The 20,099-nt window shown below is 38.3% G+C and overlaps 1 protein-coding gene across 3 annotated transcripts in view; it reads right to left on the bottom strand.

Moving 5' to 3' along the window:
* The window catches only part of sti (sticky), an 80,775-nt gene that overhangs the window by 11,204 nt on the left and 49,472 nt on the right, over positions 1–20,099 (bottom strand). For 2 of the 3 annotated variants that reach the window (XR_011394555.1, XM_070104081.1), the window contains exons 26-37: positions 12,176–12,347; positions 11,202–11,379; positions 10,419–10,533; positions 9,972–10,120; positions 9,393–9,597; positions 8,281–8,400; positions 7,765–7,884; positions 6,448–6,595; positions 2,687–2,873; positions 1,691–1,845; positions 1,370–1,455; positions 714–840 (exon numbers count right to left, since the gene is read on the bottom strand). Coding sequence is in view for 2 of the 3 variants with exons in the window: in XM_070104081.1 (XP_069960182.1) it covers positions 714–840; positions 1,370–1,455; positions 1,691–1,845; positions 2,687–2,873; positions 6,448–6,595; positions 7,765–7,884; positions 8,281–8,400; positions 9,393–9,597; positions 9,972–10,120; positions 10,419–10,533; positions 11,202–11,379; positions 12,176–12,347 (1,762 nt within the window). In the remaining variant the exon portion in view is untranslated. The remainder of the gene's footprint in view (positions 1–713; positions 841–1,369; positions 1,456–1,690; positions 1,846–2,686; positions 2,874–6,447; positions 6,596–7,764; positions 7,885–8,280; positions 8,401–9,392; positions 9,598–9,971; positions 10,121–10,418; positions 10,534–11,201; positions 11,380–12,175; positions 12,348–20,099) is intronic. The other variant, XM_070104083.1, reaches the window with a different exon arrangement.

Below are 20,099 nucleotides of genomic sequence, written 5' to 3'. Positions count from 1 at the left end.
TTTTGGGGGATTTTCTTCCTTTTTGGGTCACCCTGCCTCGGTGGGAGACGGCCAACTTGCTAAAATAAAAAAAAATATATATGTATTCATTAATAGATCAAACTATGACAACAGAAGGTAAGTTTTTGGGAGGTGTCAATTTTCCATCCAGAATCTTAGGTCTCACCAAATTATGTATTACTACCAATGTTTTCTCTTTCAACAACAATGAATTCTTCAGTGAGAAATTTGGTTGCTTGCTAATCAATACATGGAATACTAAGAAATTACCATCCTTCCAACATCAAACCATGAGTCATAATCTGGTACAGATACATTGACGATGTCTTCACCATACAGGATGACAGCTGGGGCAGTTTTGACATCAATTCCTATAGCACTTTAACTGATTTTTCTAATAAAATCACACAAAGCAACTGGACTGTTCTCTCTGGAAGGAAAAATGCTTGTGCTTGGTCTCTAACTTGCACACTGCTAACAACTATGGGAAGGTATAGGTGCAAATAAAGAATAGTATGTCAACATTCATGGTGCAAGATTCTTCAGCATTCAACCAGTATATATCAGAGATGCTACCAAAATGAAGCTAGAAGTTTTCACAAAGCTGGCCAGCTTTCTTCTACAAGTTAGTCAGGTTGTGATAGCTTTGTAGGCCTGTATGCTGATTTCTCTGTGTTTAATATTAAGGTTTAAAATAAAATTGTGGTTATTACCGAGAGCAATTGGCAGTCGGGTGAACTTAATATCGTGCTCCCGTGAACGCTGCCCACAGGGGTCCACAAACACTGCAAATTCATGGAAGCACAGCAAGTATTCCTCATACTTCCCAGGTTTGGAAACCTGAAAGGAAAACAGCAATGAAACATCAAAGACAAAATTATTTAAGGTAAATTACCTGTTTTATATTTCTAGTTTACATTCCTTCTATTACACATCCTTCCAGATTCCCTTACTAATGTCTCCACCTTCTCAGAATCTCCCAGAAATACTTACCTTCACACATGTATTATCTTTCTTGGCATCTATCAAAAACTGACAAAGCAGTCACTTCACTTGTAATCTAATTACTGTATATAAAATAAATTATAAAGTATAAAATAATAAATATTCTACTACATCATCCCCTCAGGGAAGGTTCCTTGATGCTGGTGAGGGGCTCTTGAACTAGGGAATTGGATCTGTGCTCCAGTTACCTGAATTACTGCCTGAATACCTTCCATCACCCCCCTTCCCCCATAGGTGCTGTATAATCCCTATGGGTTTAGCACTCCCCCATGATTCTAATAATCTACTACATCACTACATCAGTCAATTTCTACCAAGGTGGTGAAGAATATAACACATTCACCATCATTCATCCAATAATTACCTGTATTATTGCAACTGGGAATGAAGCCATTTGAGCTGATCCATAAATAGCATAGGCAAGGGAAGTATCAGATGCATCAAGAAATTCTGGAAAGAAGTCATCATTATTTCACCAATATTACAATCATTTAAGAATTTATTTCAATGAAACTTCAGCAAGAGGAATAAAACAATCACACAATTGGTGGATAATTCGTCAAAGGGTACAAATTAACCTGGTCAGTGACCCTGTGAAGTTACTCCCTCAATACACCTATGTTTTTCATACACATTTTTGTCTAGAAGTATATAGGTTATAGTTTCAAAAGGAATACTGTAATACCTTTAATAGCAAGGGTTTTGAGGTCAGCTTCATAAAATTTCTCTGCTCCAATGATAAGAGAAGACTGGTTAAAGTGTAAACAACAACATGGCTCCTGGGTACTGAACTGCTGACATACTGAAAACTTCCCTTCCAAGTTGTTCCAAAGCAGGATGCTGTTAATATAATAAAATCTATAAATAAGTCACAAATACCTGGCACAAAATAGACATATTAACATCAATGCATTCCTATTTAATTTTTTAAAATACACATTTATCTGAACTGACTTCCTAGTTCAGCACCATAGTTTGGAACATTGTTCCAGATTATGGAACTGAACTCTTCTCTATGCTGAAGGACTGACCACCTTAAAATTACTTGAAGGTTGATGGACTAACTATATCATCTTTACATCCCCACTACTTCTGCTGTCTTTTCTGTATTCGACTGAAGAAGCCTATTGTGTAAGTGAAACATTTCAACAATAAAGATACCAAACTGTTGCACACGATGTTTTGCTCGTCTAAATTACTGATGCATAATATAAAATAAACCTGGTTAAAATATATACAAATTTCTCACTACACTACTGTATTTCTTTTGTCTGCACTAAAATACTTTGAGATACAGCACCTTTACAGAAGAAACTTGTTGGAAATTTTTATTTTACTAAGCAAAGAAATTATTTGTGATTCAAAGATATTTATACTAATTTATATATTCATTGCATGCTCCAAAAAAAAAGTCAAAGTACAGTGGACCCCCGGTTAACGATATTTTTTCACTCCAGAAGTATGTTCAGGTGCCAGTACTGACCGAATTTGTTCCCATAAGGAATATTGTGAAGTAGATTAGTCCATTTCAGACCCCCAAACATACACGTACAAACGCACTTACATAAATACACTTACATAATTGGTCGCATTCGGAGGTGATCGTTATGTGGGGGTCCACTGTATATAAAAGTAAAGAGTTACATAGTACATTAGAAAATAAATAATAATAACACCAAACCTTATTCGATCTGTGGCAGCCGCACACACATACACTTCTCCAGTTTTTGTACAACCTGAAGCTAGGAGATGACAGCCCTGCAGTTTTTCCACATGTGCAGGACTCAGACTTGGTTTTGTCAATTGCATGGCTTCTGCTGTTAGTGTGAGAGATCCGACATCATTCTCGAACACCTTATTATCTTTTCCTACAACAAAATAGATACAAATCAGATATGGTTTGATCACACATCTCACAAATGAATTTTGTTCATTAACCCTAAAAAGTAAATGTCCCTCTCTTTCCTAGCCCCATCTAGCTTCCTTGATTTTCCTTCCTTTTATATTTCCTTCATAACTCCCACTTTTGGTCTGTATCCCCATTCCTCCTTTATTCCTTGCACACTCTCAGGCATCAGCCATTCTTGACCACCAGCCTTCCCCATCTGTTTGGGTGCCATCCACCCCACTAACACATTTTCAGTCATGTGAGGCCCTTCCATATGAACTATACAGGTGACGGGGTGGGTATTGAAAACTTTCAAAACAAGCGAAATAATGCCGATGGTGACACTCTTCAAATCACTAGTGCTCCCTCACTTAGAATATTGCTCAGTGCTGACAGCCCCGTTCCAAGCAGGAGAAATATCGGAGCTGGAACAAATACAGAGATCGTTTACGGCTCTCATTAAGCCAGTAAAGCACCTAGACTACTGAGAATGCCTTCAAGTCTTGAACATGTACTCACTGGAGTGGAGGAGAGATACATGATAATATATACAGTGGACCCCAGGATTATGTCATCATTGGTACGTAATATTAGGAACAAATAACGTTTTTTCGTCAAAATATTGGCTTGGTGATTGTCACTGAACTCGGTGTAAGTCATTCGTCCGGAAAGTGTCCGCATGGCCCTGACACTCCATGTACAGCCAGTGTGCCATTTTTTATCAGCCAATGAGGATGATCCCACGCGTTCACAGGATATATTTTGTATTACTCCATTCTTTTTAGTTCTTGCAACTGCTAAATAAGCCACCATGGGCCCAAAGAAAGTTCCTAGTGCCAGCCAGCCAGAGAGGGGAGAACGTGCCTTTTTCAGTGATTCTGCAATATGTACGATACTAAAGCATCAGGAGTTGATAAAGGCTATAACGCCAGCCAGCGATAAAGTGTAGCACTAACAGTGTAGCAATTAAGTTAAGCGATTGATCAATAGAAAAAGGACAGCACGAAACTGACTCCTCCAATGTTGTTGGAAGTACATAGGGCTACTGACTTAACACTGCTGCCACCTTCACCACTACTATGTAAGGCTTATTTTTCAGTGGCCCTTATACACCTAACAAACAACATACAACTACTCGTGACATTCTTAATGGCATATTTTATTCATTCTAGAGTATATATCATGCTTCTATGTTATTAATATTGTTTATTATGTCATATTAGATGGATTGTGCTAAATAAATAAGCCGTAGAGCTGATATTAGTGTCATATTGAAGAACTATCTTGTCCTATCTCCCAACACAATTCCTAACATATGCCAGAAACAGACCTCTCTGGAACACTTTTGAGCAACAGGGGTCTAGTGACTCTCAAGCTGGTCCTAAAGGCATTAAAAACAAAGAAGGGAAGTAACCCAGGATAAGGACTTGGTACCTGAAGTCTATATGGAAAGGGATTCCCCTTCCAAACAATTGTAAACTCCTCCATCCTCTCCCCTCCTCCTGTCTTCCATATATCACCATGTCTTCAATAAAGGCAAGTGTGATGTTATTATTGTTTTATTCTTCATGCATCAGTGTTTTCTGTGTAGGTAAATGTATATTTCATGTAGAAAACATTTTCTTTAATATTTTTGGGTGTCTGAAACGGATTAATTGGATTTCCATTATTTCTTATGGGGAAAATTAATTTGGAATTCGTAAGATTCAGGTTTAGTCACTCTCTCTGGAACGGATTAATTACGAAAACCGGGGGTCCACTGTACTTGGAAAGTACTCGGGGGCCTGGTCCCAAATCTGCACACTGCCGTAACAACATATTGGATTGAGAGATATGGGAGGAAGTGCAAAATAAACCCAGTGAAGAGCAGGGGTGTGGTGGGGACAATAAGGGAACACTGTATCAACATCTGGGGTCCCAGACTATTCAACATCTTACCAGAAGATATCAGAAACATGGCTGGAACAAGTGTAGAAGCCTTCAAGAGAAAACTGGACAAGTATCTTCACCAGGTGCTAGTTCAACCAGGTTGTGATGGATATATGGGGCAGTAGGCCACCAGCAGCAACAGCCTGGTTGGCCAGGCAAGCACCAGATGAGCCTGGCCCATGGCCGGGCTCAGAGAGCAGACAAACTCTCGAAACTCTTCAATGGTATATACAGTAAATCCTCATAAAAAATATTAAGACTATATAGAGCAATTTTGTCCCAGCCTGACAGAAAACAATGATCCCTTTATTCTGTGATGTACTTGGAAAAACCAGATAGTACATTCCACATGCATGGAAGCATATGGAAGTGTGAGTTTCATCCCCGTCCTCCAACCTAAGTCGGGTCTAAGGGTCGAGTGTGTGGAGAGGTACAACACCACCTGTTGCTCATGCCACCTACACATGCCTTCTGAGAATGTTGCATGCCTTACTCAGTGTGTGTTTCAAATTATTTTAAATCTTTTTCATAACCTCATTTTGTCTCTGGATACTAACTATGGCACCTAGGGTTACCAGGTACTAGTGATGCTGGGGGTATGATTCAGACTGCCTGCACTTTTTTTGCCTGAGAAAATCCACTGTCCATACAATTAGAGACAAAGAGAAGAAAATGACAGAATGTACAGTAAGTAATGTAGACTGTGACATGATGGAAAAAACATCATAGAGGTCAGTACAGCTAAACAAGACAGTTATGTTACTAAATGTGTGAAGTGAAGAGACAATAACATAACTAAATACAGTACAGTCTCTCCTCACTTAGTGATGTACTCGTTTACCAATGACTCGGACTTATGATGGGCTCTATGACCAGTATGCATACCTAAATAATGTTTATTAGAGCTGATTTCCTCTATTCTGTTTATTACAGTATACAGTACATTACTGTATAAACATTTAAAAATATACCAGAAATATTATAAATGGTGAAAAGGTGACATTAAAACAATATCAAAGATAGTTGACACAAACCCACTACCACTTTAGTATGCTCCTCACTTAGTGACGAATTCATTTACCAACGTGGTCTTAGGAACGAAACTCTATCGTTAAGTGAGGAGAGGCTGTACTGTAAACCTAAAATTGTTCAAAATTAATGAAAATAACTTATCTGCTAAGATACTGGAGTCTGGTAGATAAGACACATAGGCAACATTTAGGCAACTTTATTCCGAAACGTTTCGCCTACACAGTAGACTTCTTCAGTTGAGTACAGAAAGTAGGCAGGAGCAGTAGAGATGTGAAGACGATGTAATCAGTCCATCACCCTTGAAGTCGTAGATTTGAGGTTGTCAGTCCCTCAGCCTGGAGAAGTTCTGTTCCAAAGTCTGAAGATCAAGCGACTGATCACATCGTCTTCACATCTCTACTGCTCCTGCCTACTTTCTGTACTCGACTGAAGAAGCCTACTGTGTAGGCGAAACGTTTCGGAATAAAGTTGCCTAAATGTTGCCTATGTGTCTTATCTACCAACCTGTCGGTATTGTATACCATTTGATAATCATACTGGAGTCTAATATTTAGTGAGCTGTTAATACAAAGTCCAGGACTATTATTGTTTACCAGCAATAAAGAGAGCTACTCCAGCACCATCCAAAAGCAGAATTTGATGAACAGCTGTGAGGCCATCAATGCGTGATCGAGATTTCAGTTTTCCAGTTTTATCTGCTTCAAATGAATACAATCCCTCTGCTGCTCCAATCAGAACTGTCTGTGAAAAATAAGAATATAAATAAATAAATAGTCATACACAATGTATATATATTTTTTTTAACAACAGCCATTTCCCACTGAGGCAGGGTGACCCAGAAAAGAAGAAACACTTTCACCATCACTCACTCCATCATTGTTTTGCCAGAGGTATGCTGAATCAGCAACAGGTATGCTGATACTACAGCTAAAAAGCTGCAGCATGTCTCCACCCCTCCTTCTGAGTGCAGGCACTCTACTTCCTACCACAATAATAATTTATTTAAATAAATAAATACCCATAAATGTCTACAAGACTGGGTACACAGTATTTTCTTCCATTTCTTGATATGTCCATTGTTATGCTGAGCATGAGACAAATTTAAAGTAGGATTAAAACTAAACAACAAACTTTATTTCTTTATACAGTTTACAATTTTTTTTTTTTTCACCAAGTCGGCCGTCTCCCACCGAGGCAGGGTGACCCAAAAAAGAAAGAAAATCCCCAAAAAGAAAATACTTTCATCATCATTCAACACTTTCACCACACTCGCACATTATCACTATTTTTGCAGAGATGCTCAGAACACAACAGTTTAGAAGCATATACGTATAAAGATACACAACATATCCCTCCAAACTGCCAATATCCCAAACCCCTCCTTTAAAGTGCAGGCATTGTACTTCCCATTTCCAGGACTCAAGTCCGACTATATGAAAATAACCAGTTTACCTGAATCCCTTCACTAAATATTACCCTGCTTACATTTCAACAGATCGTCAGGTCCCAAGTACCATTCGTCTCCATTCACTCCTATCTAACGCGCTCACGCACGTTTGCTGGAAGTCCAAGCCCCTCGCCCACAAAACCTCCTTTACCCCCTCTCTCCAACCCTTTCGAGGACGACCCCTACCCCGCCTTCCTTCCCCTATAGATTTATATGTTTTCCATGTCATTCTACTCTGATTCTACTTTGTTTACATACAATAACATGTTAAGCACAAAAGAAACCCACCATTTGATACACATCTATTTTGATTACAAGTTTAATACAACTTGTGTATCCAGATATATAGAATATTAAGTCATTATTTAAAGAACATTAACACTGTTAATTAAAGAATATTAACAGCTGTTAACTAAAGAATATTAACAGTTGTTAATTAAAGACAAAACAATTTACCACCTACTCTTTTATTAAGGTAGACAAGTGTGTTGACATCAAGTGGATTAGGGTTTTCCATGGAGAGAAGAGTATTGAGATGGATGTAGTCTGCCTGGTTGTCTTCCTCTCCAGTTTTCTTCAGTAGCTGTTGGAACAAAATCAATTTTTCAATTACTATAGGAAATGTTCTTAAAAACATGACAAAATTTGCATATTTACTGAGAAGTGCTAAACCCATAAGGGTTTTACAGAGCATCAAGTTACCCCTCTTGAGTCATTATATATGAAAAAGTCTGACCATAATTTTTTTACCATACTAGTCATCTCCCACTGAGGCAAGGTGACAAGGAACACTTTCACCATCATTCACACCATTACTGTCTTTCCAGAGGTGAATAGATATAGCAATAATTGATCTATAGTAATTTGTCCTCACAATGAACTACTCACAGCTATTAATAATAGTGACACAGACTTTATCCTGAGAGAAATGTTAAAAATTTTACATAAACTACTACACAATTTGTTCATGGGGACATACATGTACCTGAGCTACAATGCTGTCAAGTGCTGATGCCCACAACTGTTTCTCCTCAAAATTTGTAGTCATAAAGTAGTGAGACTCCAATTGTCGAGGGGCATCCTTTGATCGAATTTCAATCTGTAAATTTGATAAGACAATATATAAATATATACAAGTTCCACAACTGCTACTTTCCTTAAGTCTTGGTTTCTGTAAGTACAGTGAAAACCTCTGCTATCAGTACATGTCCATCCTTGGCCACATATGGACTGTTATAGCTAATTTTGGTATATAGGTAAGGTTCTCACCCAAACATGGCCTTCAATTTCTGAATCCATGTTGACATTATGTGTTGAATTTATTCCTTGACATGTGTTTATCTAATACCCACAATATTTTCTAGAAAATGGTACACTCGTTACACTCATCTGAAATTTAAGGGCTAATGCCTCCCTTCTTTTTCAAGAGTTATATCATGGTTTCCACCCTCAATTTGTAATAAAGTTGGTAGAATTACCGACAATATGTAAAGTAATGGCTTGATAAAGCTCCTGGAGAGTGAAACATTGCCACAATAAAATGTCACATTAGTTGCACTTGTGTCCTTTTACTTTACACCCTCAATTTGTCTGAAAATTAATCCATCACCGATGATTTATTAAAAACCCATGTAAGTGGCCTGCACTGTGGCAGTGATGAGAATATTTAGCTTGCAGTGCAAGTCACTGATATCCAAGAAAGGAGGACATAATGGTAGATGATGGGAGACAAACACTGTCAATCTCAGCTCAATACAAGCCTAACAAATATGCTTTATCTTCAGCACAACTCTGTACTATACTTTTTAACAAATAATCTTTGCTGAATTATAAAACATGATTTGACCCCATGATAAAAACCACACTGGGTCTATGAAAACCTCCCAAGATAAAGGCAACATACAAAAGTAGCTACACACTTTCCCTCAAGTGCAACTGGTCACCCACCAAAAAGATGTACAAGTATTTGTGTCAATAAGCGGGAGAATGTAGAGGTGCCACTATAGTAGTAATTGTTATCCTACTTTCCGCCCTTATAACTAGAGCTAATGCAAGTTGTTAATACTTGAACAATGAAGTGTCATGACAAACCTTAAGAATGTAAGGAAGATCCACACTACTAATGCTGGGTAACTCAGACCTTGGAACAGCTGACATTACTCTGGTCAAGCAGTCAGGTTGGGAAAGCTTGACAATTATTTGAGGTTCAGTACCAGCACGAGGCTCACTGTCATACACTAACACGTCTTCTTTTTTCAGACGAACAAAACGACTCTCCCAGCAAGCTTTGCCTGCCCTATAAAAAAAAATTTTTTTTTAGAGCAATGTATTATGGGCATATCTACCTAGTAATACAGCCAGAATACCAAATCAAATGGTCTTCATAGTTCTTCCATCTCATAACCTTCAAGCTGGTGCTATGATACTGATAAATGGCCCTCACTCCAAAGAACTGGAGCTACCTTGCTCTTCCCTAGACCAAACCTTAATACCTTCCATTAAAAAGAGGCTGTATAACCCATATAGGTTTAGCACTTCCCCTGAATAATTTATCAATCTGTCAGACCATGTACTAGACCAAGATGCCTTTACCAGCATTATGGCACCCTCCTTGAAGGTATTACGAACAGAAACTCATAAATAATCAAAGCATGCAGTGAACTAACTTACCTAGGCATCTTAAGCCATCCTTCGAGCAACACCCCTGAGTCAGACAGGCTTCCAGCCATCTTTTCAGGAGAGTCTGAAGTCCAGCCCTTGGAGTAGTGTTCTGCAAACTGAACTGGTAGCCCACAAGTGGATGGCAACTCCTGAGAGCACTGTTAAACATGTAAAAGAACAAAATAAACAATACATTTCTATTGGTTTCAAATTAAACTTTAAGTATTATTGTTTGACAATTGTAATCATCATCTTAGTATAAAACATGTATAAACATTTAGCCCACAATTGCATTTTTTAACACACTGGCCGCCTCCCGCTGAAGTAGATACACAAACTCGTGTCTCACTTGTAAGGGGTCGTTAGTTAGAGGTTCACGAGGCTTTAAAAAAAAAAATTGCAGTTTACTTTATTTTCAAGAAAAAATGTGACAAATGGAGCAATTTACACAAATACCTTAATGTGAGCAATAGTGCCACATTCACAACATCTAGCAGCATTACGAGCGAAGGGAATACTTTCCAAACAACCAACACATCGAACAGCTCGCATCTGTAGTCCTGACTGCCATCTGCAATGTTAATTTATATTTGCACTAATAATGGAAAATAAGAACAATGAATGCAAGAATTAGGGCATGTTATATTAAGAGAACAGAAAAAAAGGGGAGGGAGAAAGAAAAAAAAAAAATGAACACATTGTAATATTTCTTGTTCAGCTTATTACATACATATTTCCTTATAGTGTTTTCTTGTCTTTTCTTGGTAGCATCACTTCATGCTTCATGTCATTTTTCTTTGATGTGATTGTGCAGCAGCTGCAATTATCTTTGCTATGACAGCTATGTCTATTACTAATTTTTTTCACTGCTGCTCTTCTGATTTTAATTTCTAACTTTTCTATCAGCTTTCCTGTTATCAAACATGAAATGCATTCTGCATTTCACTTCCTCCATACTCCCTCTTTCCAATCAGACAAGAGAGGGACTTTTAGGAAAAAATCTAAAAATCCATCTCTCCAATCTGATATTCAGTCCATCATTGTCTAGACTAAAGATAACTCTGGATGACATTCAGGATGGATTATAACACCTTCTAAATATTGACTTGCAATTTGTAAGATACAGTAGTCGTGTATATACTACACATAATGGACATGATCTTTATAGTTTCGCATTGCTAGAAATATGTAACCAGCCTATATTTTTTCTGCTGAAACTTTTTTTTTTGTTTTAATTACCTATGAGGAATGTTGTGCCTCATGCGTGGTTTGGATGAACTTCTCTGGGCAGAGGGAGCATCAACACTATGCACAGATCTCTTACTCTGTGGTGTGTAACAGAGCATAGACGTTTGTGGCTTGAGTGGCGTTCGGGGGACCCGGGGCGTCCCTGTATTATTCTTATCTAAAGTTCCACCTGCAAAAAAGAAATATGAATTTGTGCTGCAGTATATAAATTTAATGACTTAATGGTATCTTTCTATCCTTAATAACTAATCTGTATTTTTGTTAACCACATAAGCCATTTCTCACCAAGGTAGTGACCCAATGAAAGAAGCACATTCACCATCATTCACTCAGGAGCTGCTTTGCTATAGTGATCATCCAAATTGCAACATCTTTATCAAGGAGATTTATAGTGTACAAATAAATCTTGCTTATCACAAACTGCAACATCTCCTATATCAAGGTGATTTATAGTGTGCAAATAAATCCTGCTCATCACTGTCTTGTTGAATTTTATGCAATGTAATTTACAGACCAGTAAAGCAAATTTTTGTTTCTCTACATCAGTGAACCCTTTGAGGGTAGTGGTGGCCACACACAGCAGCAAGTAGGGGATGTGAACTTTAAAATGAAAATATAAACAACAGGCTTGAGGGATAATTTATACATTCATTGCTGCTACATTTAATGCTATAAAACATGAGTGATGGAGTGAATGAATGATGAAAGTTTTTATTTTTCGGGCCACCCTGCTTTGGTGGGAAACAGCTGATGAGCTAAAAACATGGCCTCACTGCCAAGCCGAAGAAATGCTTCCTTGGGTATAACAAGATTAGATATCTCGGACTGATCCTTTCTAATAACTCTTTGCAGCCTCTCCCCAGCAAGATCAAAGCTTTATTAGAATTTAAATTCCCCAAAACCAATAAAATAAAAACATAATAATAAATCTTTATTGTACATTACGGTATAAACAAGACACTTACAATTAGCCGTCCTGGCAACAATTTCCGCACGAGCCTTAGCAAGCTGCTCTCTGAGTTGTTTGTTAAGTATTCGTTCTCGAGCCAAAAGGTCCTCCAGCTCTCTGTACTGGTGAGGCATGGAAAACCCTGTGTTCTCCTTGTTCTCCTTTCCAAACAACTTGTCTTTAAAATTCTGCAAAATAAAGATAATTATTAATTCATGATTATTTTTTTCTGGCAAAATAATTATTAATGTAACTTTCTGGAAAAAAAATTATTATTAGAATTAAAACTAAGTGCTAAACCCACCAGGGTCATACAGTGCTGCTGGAAAAACAAAGATAATTAATGTATTATTTTTTATTTTTTTGCAAAATATAATTATTAATGATAATTGTTTTATTTTGTGGAAAAAGAAAAATAATTACTATTCTATTATTATTTTTATTGTTATATTCAGGGGAGAAATACAGCACCAGAGGAAAGGAAGATAACCAGGTTTAATTCAAGGAATAGAAAGCTAGCTGCAGTTCCTTGGATCAAGACCCCAGGATGCTTGGAGGATATTCTTGTCTTGTAGGGGTCATACAGTGCTGGGGGGGGAGGGGGATGTGAGGTAATCAGATTTGATCCAAGGGAGGAAGGAGTGGTCCACCTGCATGGATCAAGAGCCCCACACCAGTACACTCATAGCCTAAGTCCATCAAATATTTCTGTTGTGTGTTCATTATTATAATATTTATGGAAAATGCTAAACCTTTATGTAATATTCAGCACCTGAGCAATGGGATGTAGTCATGTCTAATCCAAAGAGAGGAGACCACTAACTCCTTGGATCAAGAGACCTTTACCCACCATCATGGTACTCTACTTCCCATGTATTTTGTGACCAAAACACCAGTACTTGCATTATTCAAAATTAATTTCTCTACTAATCTCTTCAAGTACTTTATTTGAACATCAGAAATTTAGTACCTCATCTAATTTTAACTCCTCTACCTCTAAACTAATTTTAACTTCACTCCTCAACCAATTTTCTCATTTCTACTGGCTCATGATATACAAAATTTTATTATTAACACATCAGCCATCTCCCACTAAGGCAGGGCGGCCCAAAAATGAACAACTTTCATCATCATTCAGTCCATTATTGTCTTGCCAGAGGCGCACTTACACGAGGGAGCACTAAATGGTATACAAAATACTGCTTCTAAAGCAACTATATTTCTTTCAATAACTTTGGTCTGCCTCCTCTCACTTCTCTCTCATAGTGTAATCCGTCGATATACTCTTTTATTATTTTCTTTTTCAACACAACATCCATCTCCTACAGATGCAGTGTGACCCGATAAAGAAGAAATAGTTTTTCTTTTTTTTTGCATTTAGTAAATTATATTATTACTGTATAATAAAGAATGGAAGTGTTAAGCTCACTAGAGTTATACACCATCTTATCCATCATTAACAACTTATTATATTTACAAAAATGTGATAAACTCTTATAGTTATTAGTAAAAAAATTTTCACATCTCAAAAAAAAAAAAAAAATGCTGAATATATCTTTTTCTTTTCCCCTTTCACTTTATTTTACCCTAATTTTTGTTTAGACATACCAACCAATTCATTACTAATGATTATTTTTCCTCGTCTTTTGCTATGTCTATTTTTCCGATCTCGTTACAGATCCCATATATACTCAGCTCACAGCTATGCAACCTTCTCTTGTCCCCAAAACTTTTTCACAGTACAGTATTTACTGTAATTACTGCATATAGACCATTAACTAGTAGGTTGTCTAATGGGATCAAAATGGTGTTGTGCGTTTCTTTCTCCCATATCTGGGTTATTTGTGTATCGTTTCAGTCGTGGTATTGTACCTTCTTTTACTTTATTTACTTCTGTTCTCAGCATGCTTAAACTTTATTTAGTGCTTCACTTAGATTGTATAATAGTAATAATTGAGCTACATAATCAATTCAAGCACTAAACCTACACAACTCACAAATAACCCACACACAGTTTTTGTTTTTGGTATGTTTTATTAATACAATGGCCATTCTCCAACAAGGGTGGGGTGACCCAAAAAAAGAAAGAACACTTTCCATCATCATTTACTCCACTGCTGTCTTACCAGAGGTGTAACTGCAATGTATCTCTCCCCCTCCTTCAGAGTGCAGGTATTGTACTTCTTTTTAAACCTACACAAGTAATACAGCAAAAGAGAGACGAGGACCCTGCGGTTTGGAGGGTTGTCTGAACTGTGATGTCAGCGCCCTTCTGTCAAGACAGTGACTGAATGATGGTAAATGTGACTCCTTTCTTGTGTCGCTCTACCCTGGTAGGCAACAGATGGTGTTAAAAAAAAATCTGTCAACAATTTAATCAATAAAACTACATCAACATAAAACTATTGCATTAGTCTTCATTGTTTCATGATGGTTTACTCAGGCAGCGCATTATAATTCTCATTGCAGGGAAGCGCTAAACACGAAGGGGTCATTCAGTATCCAAGAAATGGGAGGTTACCAAGTTTGATCTGACGATGAGGGAAAACCAAATTCACTGGATCAAAAGCCCTTGAAGAGTCATTGTAGCCAAGCCTAAAAACTAACAAACAAAGTTGGGAAGACAATGTGGCAGTTAAACTCCTAGAATAAGTACTCATAACAATTAGCAAAATAAAAAAATATTAAGAGTTTATAGTGATTGTAAATAAATAAAATTTATTAATTAATGGAGGGAGAAAGAAATTACCTATTTGTTACTTATTACCTATTTGTAATTTTACCTATTTATAATTACCTATATATAGCTACAGAAGCAGAGCTATGATGTAGTATCCCATCTTCAGTAATTTTCATTACACAATTTTGAAATACAGTGGACCCCCGGTTTACGATCAGCTCCCAATGTGACCAATTATGTAAGTGTATTTATGTAAGTGCGTTTCTATGTGTATGTTTGGGGGTCTGAAATGGACTAATCTAATTCACAATATTCCTTATGGGAACAAATTCAGTCAGTACTGGCACCTGAACATACTTCTGGAATGAAAAAATATTGTAAACCAGGGGTCCACTGTAATTCCAATGGTGGCATCACATGCTACTATTATTAATTAATTTCATTGATCTTTCATTCTTTGAAGAAAAAACATCGTGTATCCCTTCATCTCCAGTCTTTTTCTAAATTAATAAGTGTCCTCTTGTTGTCTTTGTTGCTGGCAATATCTTCTTCAACCATTTTTAACTTTGTATGTGGTTATTGTGTCCTGTTTTTATCTATCAGCCAACATAGCTGAGTTTAATGTTAACAAAATTTCATCTTAACATGTTTTTCAACTCTGGTAGTCATTTGCAGCCTTTTATTGTATCTTGTGTAACTTATCTACATGTTTATTCAGGTGTGAGAAACAAGTTGCTACTGTATATTCTAGTTTTGGCCTAATATACATTGTGAATAACTGTTTCAACATTTCTGCAGCCATATATATAGTTTGTCAGTGTAGCACACAAGTTTTTCACAATTTATTTGTATCATCTTCCAGTGTTAATTTTTTGTTATTAATAACTTCTACATTTCTCTCTCTCCCTCTCCCTCTCTCTCTATAAATATATAAATATATATATATATACATTGTATATTCTTCGCATGGCTCAATTTCACTGTTTCATATCTTCCTCGTGGCATTTACATACATTAAATTCCATCATACACCCATTACACCATTCACTCAATTTATCGAAGGCATCCTGTAGTGATTTAGTCGTCTTTAATTTTTTATTTTACCCAAGACTTTTGCATCATCTGCAAGCATATTTACATCCATTACTTCTGGCAAGTCATTTATATAAATTAAAATCATTACCGAAGCACATACAGATCCCTGTAGCACCCCACTGGTTACATCCTCCCATGAGGATATTATCATCTCAAAGTTGTAATAAATTGCCTTTCATTCCTCCTATATATTTCAGTTTCCAAATTAGGTCTTTCATGGAATACTCTATCAAGAGCTTTCTTAGTCTAGAATCTAGATGAATACAAGAGTCACATCTATTTCTTGAACTATTTTTCTCACTTTCATCGTAAAAACTTAATAGATTTGATTAACTGTAGATGAATTCACAGACACAAAACTTAACTGTTTACCAGTTAGTCTTAAGTGTTCGCTCCTCAAGTATTTCAGACTTTGACTCTTGAAATCGTATTAACTCGACTGCAAACAAACCATGGTACGGGTGGGGTTAGAACCCATGGTGAGCGAGTTATAAAACTCCAGGCCAGTGAGAGCCAGCTGGGCAAGCTGGCTACAATATTCTCACATGTGTGTTATAACAAAATGTTTGGGATAATGGTGGAGAAAACAGAAAAAAATATGTTGTATGACTAAAGATTCTCAAGTGTGTAATGTGATGATATCATTCATTCACCTCACTTTACTAAGTTACGGTGTTACATGACTATAAGTCAAGTAACAAAGTAAGAACCAATTCCATAATAAATATTGTTTTCCCATCTTGCATTTGCACTTTAAAACACAGTCCTGCCTTCATGTAACAATGCCTTTATAAACGTTAATGTGTGTTATATTCAGGCAAATTATATATGAAGAGAATTATTATTTTTTTTTTCAACAAGTCGGCCGTCTCCCACAAGATCTATACAGTGCTGCAGGGCAGGGAAGGATGTGAGGGTATTGGGTAGCAAGAGGGGAAAAGATGATTAGTAGGTTATGGAGTACAGTGGGGCAGTGGATAGTGTAGGGGTAGAGGGTAGCAAGAGATTGAGGTAGAAAGGGCTGAGGGAAGTGCTAAAGGTATCATCATTATCAGAGTTTGTGGAGTAAATCAGTTGCTGCCAAAAACTCAATGATAGAGTCCGGATTAAAGGAGGGTCCATCAGCAAGAAGGGAAGGTAAAGAAAGAGCAGCAGAGTGGAGATGACGGAGGTAAATTATACGTGCTTGTTGATAGAGTGGGCAGTCCAACAGAATGTAGCTAACAGATAGTGAAACCTGACAATTATCACAGAAGAACAGGGCGCCTCTCCATGAGATACCCGTGAGTAAGACGAGTGTGGCCGACGTGAAGACATGAGAGAGTAGTCTCCCAACCTCGACAGTGATGACAAGAAGACGGCCAGTAACCTATACTTGATTTAATAGAATGAAGTTTGTTACAGAGCAGTTCAGACCAATGTTGTTGCCAATGGGTGCGAAGGTGGGTAGCAATTACAGCAAAATAGTCCGTGAATGGAACACCTCTATATGAAACTGGGAGGTTGTGCACTGCTGACCGCGTAGCAGTGTCTGCCTGTTCATTGCCCTGTACATCATGACCAGGGACCCAACAAAAAAACTATCTTTGTGTTTGGTAGAGATACGGTGTAACCAAAGTTTGATATGGAGAACTAGTGGGTGAGGGGTATCAAATTTTCATATAGCCTGTACAGCACTAAAAGAGTCTGAAACAACCACAAATGGTGACACAGGCATAGATGCCATACGGGTAAGTGCTGCAAGAATGGCATACAATTCAGCAGTAAAAATGCTAGCCGAGAATAATAAATGCCCTCGCATGACACTGTCCGGAAACACTGCTGCGAATCCGATGCTGTCAGAAGACCTAGAACCATCTGTGTACACTGCGATGGCATGAGAATGAGAGGGGAAGTGGTCAAGCAAAAGAGCAGGAAGCTACCATAGGCAGTTGGGCTTTCACCCATAGCAGTGAGAAAGAACAGACACGAACAGCTGGAACTTCCCAAGGGGGTAGAGAAAAGTGATGGTACATGAGCATAGAAAGGTGGTAACTGAAGGGAAGACAAGAGCAAATGTAGGCGAAGAGAAAAGGGACAGAGTAAACAGGGGCGACAAACAAATAAATAATGTCTACTAACATAAGTGACTATTTTATATATGGAAGGATTGCGGAGATCAAGAGAGCGAACATAATAGCAAAGGCAATGAGCATCACAGCGATCAGACAAGGATGGAATATTCGCTTCTGCATAGAGACTCTCAACAGGTGAAGAGTGAAAAGCACCAAGGCATAAACGTAATCCCTGGTGATGGATGGGATTAAGGCTAGAGAGAGTAGCAGGAGAGGCCGCCGAATAGATCTGGTCACCATAATCGAGTTTATATAAAATTTGGGCTGAATGTAGGCGAAGGAGGGTTCTACGATCAGCTCCCCATGAAAGATGAGTGAGGGTTTTAAGAAGGTTCAGCCGGCTGTGACAAGTTGCATTCAAAGAGGTAATGTGAGGTTTCCAGGATAACCTATGGTCAAACAGAAGGCTTAGAAACCTGACTATTACATTCTGGGATACATGAGCCATAGAGGTACAATGATCAGAGATGACAGAACGTCTAGTGAAAGTATAATTTGGTTTGTTTTAGTACTGGAAAATTTAAACCCATGCATGGTGGCCCAAGTGGAAACACGGTTCACAGCATGCTGGTGAGAAACTGCAATGAGGTGACAGTCAGCGCCTGCACAAGCTATAGTGAAGTCATCAACATAGAGTGATGAAAAAATATTGGATGGAAGAGAGGCCAAATCATTTATAGCAAGGAGAAAAAGTGTTGTGCTCAGAACACATCCCTGGGGAACACCTTCAACTTGGACAATGCCCAGGGAGAGCATATTATTAACCCGAACACAACGCTTGTCATTTAAGAAGTTCTTAAGGAAGGATGGTAGACTGCCTCGGAGGCCTAAGGAGTGCGCTTGGGCCAAAATATTATACCTCCAAGTTTTGTCATATGCCTTCTCAAGATCAAAAAATATGGCAATAACTGAGTGGCTATTCGCAAAGGCATTACGAACATACGTATCCAAGTGTAGTAAGGGGTCAATAGTAGAACGGCCCTTACGAAAGCCATATTGACTAGTGGAGAGACTGTTGTGTGTCTCTAAATACCACATCAAACATCGATTTACCAGACATTCCATCACCTTGCAAACTGCACTGGGATGATAGTGGGAGGCATCATGTCCTGTAGTACCCGGTTTGTGGAAAGGGAGAATAATGGCAGATTTCCACAGCTGGGGAAGAACTCCTTGTGACCAAATAAGATTAAAGAGTCATAAGAGGACTGCAAGGGCTGACTGATGTAAATATTGTAACATCCGAATATGAATGCCATCAGGCTCAGCTGCTGATGATGGGCAAGCTGAGAGTGTTGCCCCCAGTTCCAGAAGTGTAAAAGGCACATTATAAGATTCTTCCTTGAGAGAAGAAAAGTCTAAGGGCACTAAACTCTCTGGCAGACTTTGAGGAAAGAAACAAGGGGCATAGGTGGAGCCCCTGAGAAATATGGACCAGATGATTACCAATTTCAATGGCAACATCACGAGGGTTTGCTATATCAACACCGGCAACCCACAGAGCAGGAGCCGGGTAGGGGGAGTATTTACCACTCAGTTTCCGTAGTTTTTCCAGATTGCACTCATAGATGAAGCAGAGGTGATGGTGGGAACATAATCTTGCCGGCAAGTGCATTTAGCGTCATGGATGACATGGCGAGCGACCGCTCACTTCTGCTTAATATCAAGAAGTCTCTCTGTGGTTCAATTGTACAGGTACCTGCCCCACGCAGCATGTTTCAAGCTTATTGCCCACCACCCCCTTGAATCTGACAGGCAGCCTCCATAGATACACCCGTCACCCAAAAGACACCCAAAGCCACCCCCCGGGAGAACAGAGAGGGATCAGGACATCCCCAGGGATGGGATGGACCCCAGTACCCTTCCACCTACCTAGGACCTAGATTGCCTGTGGGAAGAATCTCAAAGGCCAAAAAGAGGAAGGAAATAGGGGAGGGATGGGGAGTAGTAGTAGTATAGAGAAAAAGGGAGGATGGGATAGGGTAGGGATGATTAGGGGGTAATTAGGTTCTGTGTGAGGAAGGAGACCAAAAGGTCTAATTCCTCAGACC

Source organism: Cherax quadricarinatus, chromosome 89, assembly GCF_038502225.1.
Source record: "Cherax quadricarinatus isolate ZL_2023a chromosome 89, ASM3850222v1, whole genome shotgun sequence".
Lineage (NCBI taxonomy): Eukaryota > Metazoa > Arthropoda > Malacostraca > Decapoda > Parastacidae > Cherax > Cherax quadricarinatus.
The sequence above is the reverse complement of the archived record's forward strand: the minus strand, read 5'-3'. Positions and strand labels throughout refer to the sequence as shown.